At 41.3% G+C, this 11,418-nt stretch overlaps 1 protein-coding gene across 1 annotated transcript in view; it reads left to right on the top strand.

Annotated features, from left to right (window-relative positions):
- Positions 1-10,731, top strand: part of LOC141989222 (cytosolic phospholipase A2 epsilon-like) — a 54,071-nt gene extending 43,340 nt beyond the window's left edge. Inside the window, exons 14-21 of the mRNA XM_074955657.1 lie at positions 343-565; positions 1,449-1,563; positions 3,160-3,297; positions 6,417-6,524; positions 7,171-7,362; positions 7,996-8,162; positions 9,854-10,040; positions 10,374-10,731. Of these exons, the coding sequence (XP_074811758.1) occupies positions 343-565; positions 1,449-1,563; positions 3,160-3,297; positions 6,417-6,524; positions 7,171-7,362; positions 7,996-8,162; positions 9,854-10,040; positions 10,374-10,582 (1,339 nt within the window). The 3' untranslated portion in view covers positions 10,583-10,731. The remainder of the gene's footprint in view (positions 1-342; positions 566-1,448; positions 1,564-3,159; positions 3,298-6,416; positions 6,525-7,170; positions 7,363-7,995; positions 8,163-9,853; positions 10,041-10,373) is intronic.
- The last annotated feature ends 687 nt before the right edge of the window (positions 10,732-11,418 follow it).

An 11,418-nucleotide genomic window follows, 5' to 3' on the forward strand; every position in this document is an offset into this window, starting at 1 on the left:
TTTATCGTGAAAAATAAACATAGAAAATAAAATTTCAACTCTTTACAATAAATTATCCAATCTATGCAAACTAAAGATTCACTCCTATTAATTTTACTCTTTAAAATGCGGCAGTCATTGGAAAAAGGAAATATCAAACGCTAGAAAAAATGTACTCACATGGGCCTTTTATAGAACAGTCATAGACACCTCAAATGATATTTTCCCCCACAAACTGCTATAAAAAAATCGAGTAGTGCACAAACTACAAGAAACACTTAAAACTGACACTCTAACAAAAGGACAGAATTTTTGTAAATTATTTTTTGTTAATGTTTTTTTTTCTATATTACCCTTCCCCAGGACCATGTCATGCTTGTATAAAGATGCTTATTGGTCACAGAAGGATCTAGATGAGAAAATCCGTGAAGCCCAGAAATGTGTGACCAAATGCAAGATGAGTTGTTTCTCTATGGATCGCATGAAATATTTTAACCAGCAGCTGTGTCAGCGTAAACGAGAGGGATACAGGACATCATTTATAGATCTGTGGGGGCTGATCATTGAGTATATGCTGCATGATGGGGTACAGTATCTATCTATTTTCTCAGAGAGCTGGAGATGTTTTCTCTATAAGAATTAGGAGCAATAAATCTGTGAGGAGAGATTGCATGCCCTGTGGTGCTGTAGAGTTATCTGCATCAGGAAATTCTATTGGAATCAAATTTATTTTGGAATGGTTAGGTATAAATGCATACCATATATCGGGCTGGCCAAACTTACTGACCCTCCGAGCCGCATATGACACTGTTCAGAAATTCGAGAGCCATGGTGTGCCAGCCGGAGTGGGGCTTCAGGCCCATGGGGCCCACCTGACGGGGATTCAGCCTCACTCCTGGTGAAGCCCAGAGCCCTGGAAGGCACTCCCCACCAGGCTGAAGACCTGAGACCCCCCTCTCCACAGGGCAGAAGCCCCAAGCTCCCCCTCAGTCTGGTAGGTGGAGAATGGGATGTGCATGGGGGCTCCGCGAGCTGCACATTAACTGTAAAAGAGCCTCATGCAGCTCATGAACCAGTTTGGTCACCCCTGCCATACATTAAATAAATTGTATTTTGGCTGCAGGAACATGGAAAGTGCAGTAGATCCCCACTCCACCCTGGGGAGCAAATTGCTTGAAAGGGGTTGGGGAGATGACAGGGTTGTGGCTCTTCCCTTCCTTGCACCAGCTCACAAAGCAAAGCTGAAACATCAGGAAGTGCAGACTGTGTACACCTGTGTGCATTGAGTAGCCCAGGGGGACTGTATCTGCCTGAGGAACAATCACTGCCAGTGTTTCTCCTGGGGTGGCATGGTTCTGTGCCACCCTGCGTACAGGGCTGGGGCATAAATGCTGCAATCTAATTCGCAGTAGAGAGGTTCCTGTGTCATTTCATGCATTCTCAGGTAACTATTTTTCTTCAAAAAACAGAAGGAGAACCATAAACTCTCAGACCAGCAGGAAGCGGTGAATGAGGGTCAGAACCCATTGCCCATCTATGTGGCAGTCAATGTCCGGGACAAGTATAGCACTCTAGATTTCAAAGGTAACTTTGATGTTCAAGTGATGTGTTTGATTATAAATCTACCAAGGTTTGAGTTTAGTCATAGGCATACCTGTTCAGTTGTTGTTGTTTGTTCTTTGCACTCTGGAAACACTTATAGACCGCAGCCCTATTTCTCCTGTACAGACATTTGCAGAGGGTATGTCTGTACTGCAATCAGGACAGCACATGTAGGCATACCCAAACTAGCCATAATGGAGCTAGTTTGCTAAAAAATAGCAGGGTAGCCTTGGCAGTATAGGCAGCATAGCATGGGCTAGCCACCTGAGTACATACCTAGGGCCTTGGGCAGGACTGTACTTGGGTGGCTAGTCCATGCCACCACCTGCGTCGTCAGACCCACACTGCTACTTTTAGTGACCTAGCATGATCAAAGCTAGTTCGGGTATAAATGCATGTGCTGCATTTGCGCCTCATGGTTGTTGTGTAGACATACCCAAAGAGGCAGCCCATGCCCTCCAAAGCTTACAGTTTTGGTACAAGAGGAGAGTTTTGGGGATTCCAAATTTCAGGATTAGAAGTAGAAGTGTAGAAATATCATAAGACAGGCTGTTCTCAGAATATGATCTGGCCTGATTAGAAGAAGAAACCATTGGAAATATTTTGAGAAATTAATGCTGTTTTCATGACCCAAGAGGACTTCACTGAATCTTGCTCATCACTACTTCAGTATTTTTCTCTTCAGCCAAGAAGAGAGAAAAGCAAATCAAGTACTGGGCTTCCTTTCACTGCTGAATTGGAAGTACTACACCCTCTTGGATGAAAAGGAAATTAATTCCCATGTTCTTTCAGTCCTGGGCTTTCTTTACACTGCCATTAAAAGACCTCTACCCTGGATTTGAAGAGAACATCCCTGCTAGTGAAAGAGAAAATATCTGCCTTCATGATCATCAGTGTCACATGTATGGAATCAAATCATTTACTTTGAACCAGATTTTCTAGGTAAACACAGAGAGTTGCACATATACATTTGTGTACACCTAATTTATGCACACAATAGGCCTGATTCTGCTAACTCCACCAATGTCAGGGGAGTTACCCTGGTGTAAAACCAGTGAAAGTGAAAGCAGAATTAGGCCTAGCGTGCACACACAAAACAATGACAGGTTTCAGAGTAGCAGCCGTGTTAGTCTGTATTCGCAAAAAGTCAAGGAGTACTTGTGGCACCTTAGAGACTAACCAATTTATTTGAGCATAAGCTTTTGTGAGCTACAGCTCACTTCATCGGCTGCATCACTAAAGCTTATGCTCAAATAAATTGGTTAGTCTCTAAGGTGCCACAAGTACACAAAACCATGTATTTATGTGTGCACATGCCCAGCTAGTTGCCTAACTTGCACATAAGGTAACTGCACATGTAAAAGAGGCACATACAAATTCATGAACTCAGCTTCGTGCATCTGACTTTGAAAATCTGGCCTAGAAGACGGTGGTTTGTAAATTATACTTTGCAAAGATCAGATAGAAAACAGACGGCTTATTCCATCTCAAACTCTTTGCTTAATTTAGTAGCAGTATCTCTCTTTCAAGTCATTTGGGAGACATTTCTGAATGTCTTTTTTGTGGCTCTGTTTGCAGAATGGGTGGAGTTCACTCCCTATGAGATGGGATTCCTGAAATATGGAGCATTTGTTCGCACGGAGGATTTGGGAAGCGAGTTCTTTATGGGACGTCTGTTAAAGAGGCTCCCCGAAACCCGGATCTGTTACCTTCTTGGTGATGTATTGTCCTGCAAAATGTCAACCTGCTGTAATAACACAAAACCATAACCAGAAAGTGGATATTTGTCGGTCTGTAACATTCAGTACTAGTATAGTGCCTGCCAAGAGATGCGTGTGCGTTCATATGTGTATCTATCTATCTATCATTACATCCAAATAAGTATGCTAAAGGAACGTTAAGATTGCAAAATAAAGTAATCAAAAGTTAGGAAATGCTACAATTAAAGTTGTCTGTGCAACTATAATTTGGCCTCCTTGTTCATATGCAATATGATAGAGTTGTACAACAAGTTTCGGTTCAGTGGCGAAACAGAAAAATCAAAACCAAACCAAATATTTTTCACATTTTTTGGTGAAACAAAAAAGTCAAAACAATTTGTTTCAGGTACCATGAAACATTTTACTTTACCCAAAATGAAACTTTTCATTTTGATTTTGGTTATTTTTTTAAAAAATGTAAATTAAATTCAAAAAAAGTCGTTTTGAATAGAAAAATTGTAACTTTTCATTTTAAAAATGTCAAAACAATAGATTTAGATCTTTTTCAGTATTTTGTTTTTTACAGAAACAAATCAGCAAATTTGACTGTGAAATGTTTCAGTTGACTAGAATCTGCATATTTTGGTGAAAAAAGTTTAAACTGAAAAATTTCATCCCGCTCTAATTATGATAGAGACTTCAATGACATGTTTGCATACTATTTTTCCACAGGACCCCTTCCTCCAACAGTCCATAGGGTGGATGGTGCTCACTCAATGAGCAACTATTCAATATTTTGTTTTCTCCTCATTTTTCAGTGTCTGGCCCTAGGCCCTGTTTGCTGCACACCATTCAAACACTGCTCTGGATACAGAATTATTAATGAACTCATGGGCTTTTCTATGGTGCTTATCTCTGAAGTATTTGAGTGCTTCAAAACCATCATTTGAATTAGTTTCACAATATCCCATGTGAGGTGAGAAGATGGTATTATTCCCAGTTATTCCCAGACGGGGAATTGAAGCACAAAGAGATTAAGGTGAAAAGCATCCACTGATTTTGGGTGCCCAATTTGAGATGCCTAAGGCCTGATTTTTCAGAGTAGTTAGATTAGATAGCACTTCATGTGGTCAAAGCAATTTCCAGTGACTTCAGATGCAGCTGTGGGTGCTCAGTGCTTCTGCAAATCAGATGCAAGAGTCTCAAGTCGGGCACCCAGAAAGTGAGGCACACACAATTAGTGACAACGTGTGAGTAGTTTGGTTTACGTAACTTGCCCAACATCATACAGGAACTTTGTGGCAGAGGCAGAGATAGAAAAAAATTCTCCAGAGCAGCATTCAATTGCCTTATACAGGAGACCATCCTTTCTCATTCTGCAATACTCTGCCTCATTCACTACTCACCTTTCAATTTCTGCACCAGACAAGACATGGACTCCTTCACTACATAACCCTGATTCATCCTCAGAGCAAGTCCATCCTGTACATGAGGCAAGGTTCTGTGGAAAAAATATTATGTCATCATGTAATTGAGGATTCTATCATAATACATATGCACAACAGGGCAAATTAATGTTCCTTTAACATAGTGTTTTTGTATATAATTTCCCGGGTATTTAAAAAAAGCAAAATTAAAAACAGTAAATCCATCAGAGGATGTCATATTGACTACCACTTGGGTCATCAGCAGTGCTGGAAACTTTAGGACCACCACACAAGCCTCTGTCACTTGACCTAAGGGAATAACTGGTAGCAGTAGTAGGTTGTCATCCTTTATGTGAACCAGCCACTCAAGGAGGATGAGACACATACTTTGCAAGAGGGTTTTCATAGATATTTGCTCATGGCAGAGGGTGATAAGACTCAGGAACATTGGATTCTATTCCTGGTCTGGATGGGAATGTTCTCTATTGGTCACACATACCTGTCTGTCCTGTCCCTGTCTCAGTCCTGTCTCTTCTTCCCTACCTCGTTCCTGAATCTTTGTCCCAGGCTCTGCACCTGGCCGGTCCCAGCCTTCACTCCCTCGGGATCCTCATCCCAGTCTCCCCTTCCAGGATCTTCATCTGTCGTCAGCCCTCACTACATCAGAGTTGCCTTCCCCAGTTTCCTCATTCCAGTATCCTCCAGCTCCTCATTAGAATGGAGCGATTTGAAAAAAAAAGTCTGAAGTTCAGGACATTTTGAGTTCTCAGTCCACAGCCAAGTTTAGCTTGACCCCGTGTCTCTAGCCAGCATGCAGCTAATGGAGATACGGATTTATCACCAGTATTAAAAATGAGACTGTAATACATTCTGTGTACATGCTGACTCCCATCTTCTCTTCCTTGGGAAGCAGTAAGGGCTCAGCCTACATATCCTAAAAGCATGTTTAAAAGGAAGTCAAACAGAGTGTTTTGCTCAAAGATAACGTTAAAATGGTAGATGTGGTTCCAGATGGGACTGTTTGAGAGAGCTGTTCAGAGCAGCCCCCATCTGAGATGCCCAAAGTGCGAGTCTGAGACATATGAGAGGGGGTGTGGACAGAAAAGTTGATCTTAGAAGGAAAAAAACAGTGGGTGGAATGCAGGGGGATGAGGAGGGTTTAGGGAGATGGCAGAACCCTTTAACACGCCAGGGGGACTTTCCCTGTTGATAGGGTAAACTGTGGGACAACCAGAGAATCCCCATTCAAAGGGGATTCAGGGCAACTCAAGGCTGGGATGACCTTTGTAGAGACAGGAGAGCCCTGCTCAGTGTAGTTAGGGAACCACCGGGAAAGATAAGTGGATAGGATGATCTCAGGCTTATTGCAATAAAGCTCTATTCAGCTTCCTGAGAGAGTATTTCTACACCTGGGTTTCTCTCCCATCACTTCCTTGGTTTCGAGTGCAACGTTACCTGTGGTAAGTTAGAGACCTAACACTCCCTGTGGTTGACGTCTTCAATTAGAGTTAAAGTCAGCACCTTTGAAGTGTCAAATACATTAAAACTTGAAGGTTTAGGAATGTTTGAATTGTGCTCCTCAGGCTCCCGCAAAAATTAAGTGGAAGAAAATTGAACAAGTTGATGGAGAAAGCAAAAGGCAGTTTTCAATTCGATGCTTCCAAATGTTCACTAAATTAGTTTCCATAAAATCTCTTTCCCTTCACAGGCATGTGGAGCAGTGTATTTTCCCTGAACCTGTTATACATCTGGAGTTTGTCCAACAGTTCAGAAGACTTCTGGCACAGGTGGACTCGAGACAGAGTAGTTGATATTGGTGAGACCTTTTTATACCTCAACTTTGCCTTTCATTCATGTTTAAATTGGAGATTCATGCCTATCTGACATATGAAGCCTGTCACATAGTGTGAACATATTCTCTCCAGGAAGGTTTTTTAAAAACTGCAGAAGCCACAGATAGACCCAGGGGAATGCCTTATGCTGCTCTGCTAAGTTCTTTTGGCTGGGCTAGGAGCAGCACTGATGGGACCCTCCTCAGCTGAAAGAGAATTACCATGATGCATGGACTTAAAGGAGGAGGATGCAAATCAGGGGAAAATATTGCCGCAATTATGATAACTACCAAAACTACAGAGTGTGTTAAAAAGGGTTAAGCTTCAGCAGGCAGTTGAAAGTTGCCACATATCCTGCAGATGAAAAGGATGCAGTATCACATTTGCTGTTGAATCTCACAGACCAGCACACACACAGACTAGAACCAGTTTCAGAGACCAACGCAGAGAATACAACTGGGCAATATTACAGCAACAACGGTACCATGGTTACTTTAAAAGTTATTGTTTGTTGTTGGTTAAATAAATCATCCTAACACCTGCCTCAACCATCACTGAAATACAAGGACAACACCCCAAAAATGATTATACGAAACCAAAGCTTTTCTCTCCTTGTCTCCCCTTGTACAGAGGAAGAGCCTATGCTGCCTACGAGGCCACATGAAGTGAATACTCACATGCTCACTCCTGAAGGCCCTTTTTCCACTGCTCTTCGAGATGCTTTAACAGATCGCCTGTCAGTTGCTCAATATCACAATTTTCTCAAGGGCTTCCAGGTCCATAATGACTATCTGGGGAATGAGAAGTTTTGTAGATGGAAAGGTAATAGCACTGGTTTTTAACTGTGTCTTTTGAGGTGGTTTTGAGTGTGGAATTTAGTGAGGCGACCTGGGCTTGGAGGAGAGTGAATGAGCATCCATTTCTAACCCACCATAAGTAGCAAAATTTGAATCTAATTTAGAAAACAATTGTTTGACCAATCACCTGAATTGTGCAAGGCTGAAAATCTGTATTGATATCAGTTTGGTAGGGCTTAACTTCCATCTCCTTGGGGTACAGTCACTGAGTTTAACTAATAGACGTTTGACAAAGTTCATAGTTTTCTATGAGCAGAAAGAAAGGACTAAGGCCCCAATCCAGCAAAGTATGCAAGTATGCGTTTAAAGATAAGCATGTGCTTATGGGCTTTGCGGGACTCTGGCCCTATAGGCAGGCAGAAGGAGAGAGTTGGGTGCCCCCTGCAGGTCAAGAATGGGGTGGAACTGTTTAAGAGAGCCAGGAATAGAACAACACAGAGAATCCTAAATCAGAGAAGCTTGTTCCTTTAGGATAAAGCTGAGCTATAGTGGTATGGCAATGGGATGAGCCCTTTCATTTTCAACTCTGTTTTCTTCAAAGAAATTGCAGATTTGCTCATACACTGTTTTTCTTATGACAAAAAAATTTTCCTTTTAGATACTGTGTTAGACATGTCTCCCAACCAGCTGAGTGAGCAACCAGATCTCCTTGGCATGGTAGATGCTGGATTTTTCATCAATACCAGCTGCCCACCACTTTTAAGGTCAGAGAGGAAAGTGGATGTCATCCTGCATTTAAGTTACAGTGCAGGATCGCAGACTTTGGTGAGAGGAGTCAATTTATCATTTGTTTTCTCCAGTGATAGCCTTTTGCCTGTAACCTTCCAATACTTAATAGCTAGAAATATTATGTTATTTCAATTATTTCAACTAATTTATTAAATCAATTACATTTTAATCCCTCTATTTCCATTTCCAAGCATTAGAAGAGGAAGGTGATTCCAGGAGAGAGAAAATTCAGCTGCCAGTGTCAGTGGTATGAATCCTTGTTTCAGACCATTGATCTACACATTGCAGTTTATTAAAACATCTCACTTCCATCTTCATGTGATCTCATCATCACAGACCTCTAGGGCTTAGAAACTGTAAAAAAAATGGGTACGGTTGTAGAATTCTTTTAGCAGCAGGGATTTGTGAGATGCATTTCACCTGCAGCGAGTCTTTCAGTGTAGCAGTTAATGAAATTGTTCCAATTCCCTCCTATTATGCTGGGAATGTCTGATGTTGATTTATGAAATTATTGAATCTTCCGAAAGACATCAGTCTGTTTTCCACCAGAGTTGTAAAAGAGACCTGTCATGATATACGCTGAATTGATTAGGACTTCATCTCAGACAAGATGGCTAATATTGTGGAAAACTCAAAGATGCTGCGTCGGAATGCAGGGATCTTCTGTTGAGTCACATTAAACTCAGATTCTAGAAGTATGAATAAAGATGAAGAGTAATTTCTGCTTCCTCCAACTAGATATATATGTGTGTGTGTGTGTGTGTGTGTGTGTGTGTATATGATAGCCTCTCTGGAGCAGAAGAATTGTATAGGCTGGGAATGAGGGATGCTACAGGGAAAGCTCTGGAAGCTATCTTTGGGGGAGAATTTAGGCAGAATCTTAGGTTTTGTGGTTAAGTTAATTAAGTTACCTATAAAGCCTTAGCCCAGGGAAAGAGTAAATTTGGATCTTTATATTAAGTGTATTTACTTTGTTAGGGGCTGCGTGGGAATGCCACGTGCTTACATTGACTATCTTTGTAACATCGGGCTATTGATATATTTGAATAGACTTTTTTTTTTGTGAGTGACGATAGCTATGGCCCTACTTTTCAAGTTATATGATACACAGTATGTATGCCTAACAAAGCATCATTTAATCTTTAAACATCCACTGGGATAAAATGAGTTTCATGCAGGAAGTATGCTGAGATTTTTAGCATGTTGATACAAACTATTTTCTATTTGTTTAGCATATATAGAGTAGTATATAGTACTACAAGATGCTAGACGTGCATTTCAGGTTGTGAATCAAGTAAGATATATTATATTACTTGAGACAGAATATTGTAGCTAATGAAAATGTAATCTAATTTAAAATGGTATCATGATACTTATACACAAGGGTGTGTGGTTGCATGCACAAACCAAACTGTATTATTTCCTGACTTTTGAGCACTTAACCATGAAACCAAAACATTTTCTTAATGTAGTTATTCGTCTAGCTTTAAAACTCTATTTACAGTTTGATACAGTTACTGAGTTCTATTTGTATCATATGATGATTTTGTGTTGAGTACTCTGTGGTGGGCGGCGGTGGGGGGACAGTACATAGTAGATGTCATTTAACATAGTCCATGGGTCTCAAACTACATGTAGCTTCACAGGTGTGCCAGGAGTATCTTATAGGTATCCTATAATCTTAACCTCTTTGGGATCTAATACTGTTCACTTCTGTAATGCTCTAGCCTCTGGACCAGGCCTATAAGTACTATGCAGAGCAGAAAATCCCATTCCCAAAAGTTTTCCTGAGTGAGGAAGATAGGAAAAATCTAAAGGAGTGTTACCTGTTTCAAGATTCAGAAACGCCAGGAAGCCCCATTGTGGTTTTTTTCCCACTTGTGAATGACACCTTCCAATATTATAAAGCACCTGGTAAGTTAACAACAGCTGCAAAGCATTTAACTAAGGGTCAGCGTGGCCAGTCTACCCATTGACTGGATTCCCATTTCTCATTTGATGACTCTTTCTACTGGCTGGGTCCCCACTGGTCATTTCAATTCTATGAACCTCTCCACTGATTAAAGTTACCATTTTCATTGTTACTCCTATCATCAACTGTCCCTTGCTGTGAGATGCTCAGCCCTTGCTTCAGTCTCATGTTTCACTCTGTCTCTCACAAATCTGTTTGTTATTAGTGTAAAATTGTGTCATCAAACTGCCATAAACCCAATACCACAGCAATGTCCTGTTGAATCTTTTTCCTAGGTGTGACGCGCTGCTGCTCAGAGGCAGAGGGGGGCAAAGTTGATGTTACTAGCTGCTCTTCCCCATATGATACATTCTCAGTCAGATACACTGATGAGAATTACCGCTGGCTGGTAAATCTAAGTGAATACAACATCCTGAATAATGCACACCTGATTCTGCAAGCCTTGCGTACAGCGGTGGAACGGAAAAGGCAACATAAGAAGTAGATACCATCCCAAATGGCTATATCTTCGGGGTTGAGATTTTTGTATTTCCCAGCACAGAGAAGGACCAAAGCTTGCTGATGATTGGCCATTACACGCCATAGAAGCTGCTTAGCTTGGATACCTCAGTGGATTCTCTTTCATCTCTGTGAAGTTGGAGGGGAGGGATAGCTCAGTGGTTTGAGCATTGGCCTGCTAAACCCAGGGTTGTGAGTTCAATCCTTGAGGGGGCCATTTAGGGATCTGGGGCAAAAATTGGGGATTGGTCCTGCTTTGAGCAGGGGGTTGGACTAGATGACCTCCTGAGGTCCCTTCCAACCCTGATAGTCTATGATTTCTATGAAGTGGCTGACTTAGAAAACCAAAATTCACCATCTGTGAAGACTTTATATGTACTTTGTTCCCTAATTAATTTAATTATAACAAAGCTGTTTGCAGAATGCTTTAAGATTATTCTAGAAAGCTAATAATGAAGTTTAAGTAATGCTAAGCTAATACAGTGTAATTTATGGCATATAGGAAATATACTTTAAATCCTTTTAAAATGTAAAAGTAAACCAGGACCACATAGGTGCAATTGTAACACCCACAGACCCTGGTCGTCAACAGGCGGGATTGAACCCGGGACCTCTGGAGCTTAGTGCATGAGCCTCTACCACATGAGCTAAAAGCCAGCTTGCTGTTAGTTAGGGCTATAGAGCAGACTCATCAACTGCTTTCTCTTTAAGTGGTCTCAGTGCCACTAGATGGGACAGAACACCATGCCCATAAGGTGTGTGGGTTACACAATCACTGGGGGAATGGGATGGGTTGAATGAGTGGTTTCTGCCCTACAACTT

This window comes from Natator depressus, chromosome 6, assembly GCF_965152275.1.
Source record: "Natator depressus isolate rNatDep1 chromosome 6, rNatDep2.hap1, whole genome shotgun sequence".
In the NCBI taxonomy this organism is placed as follows: Eukaryota; Metazoa; Chordata; order Testudines; family Cheloniidae; genus Natator; species Natator depressus.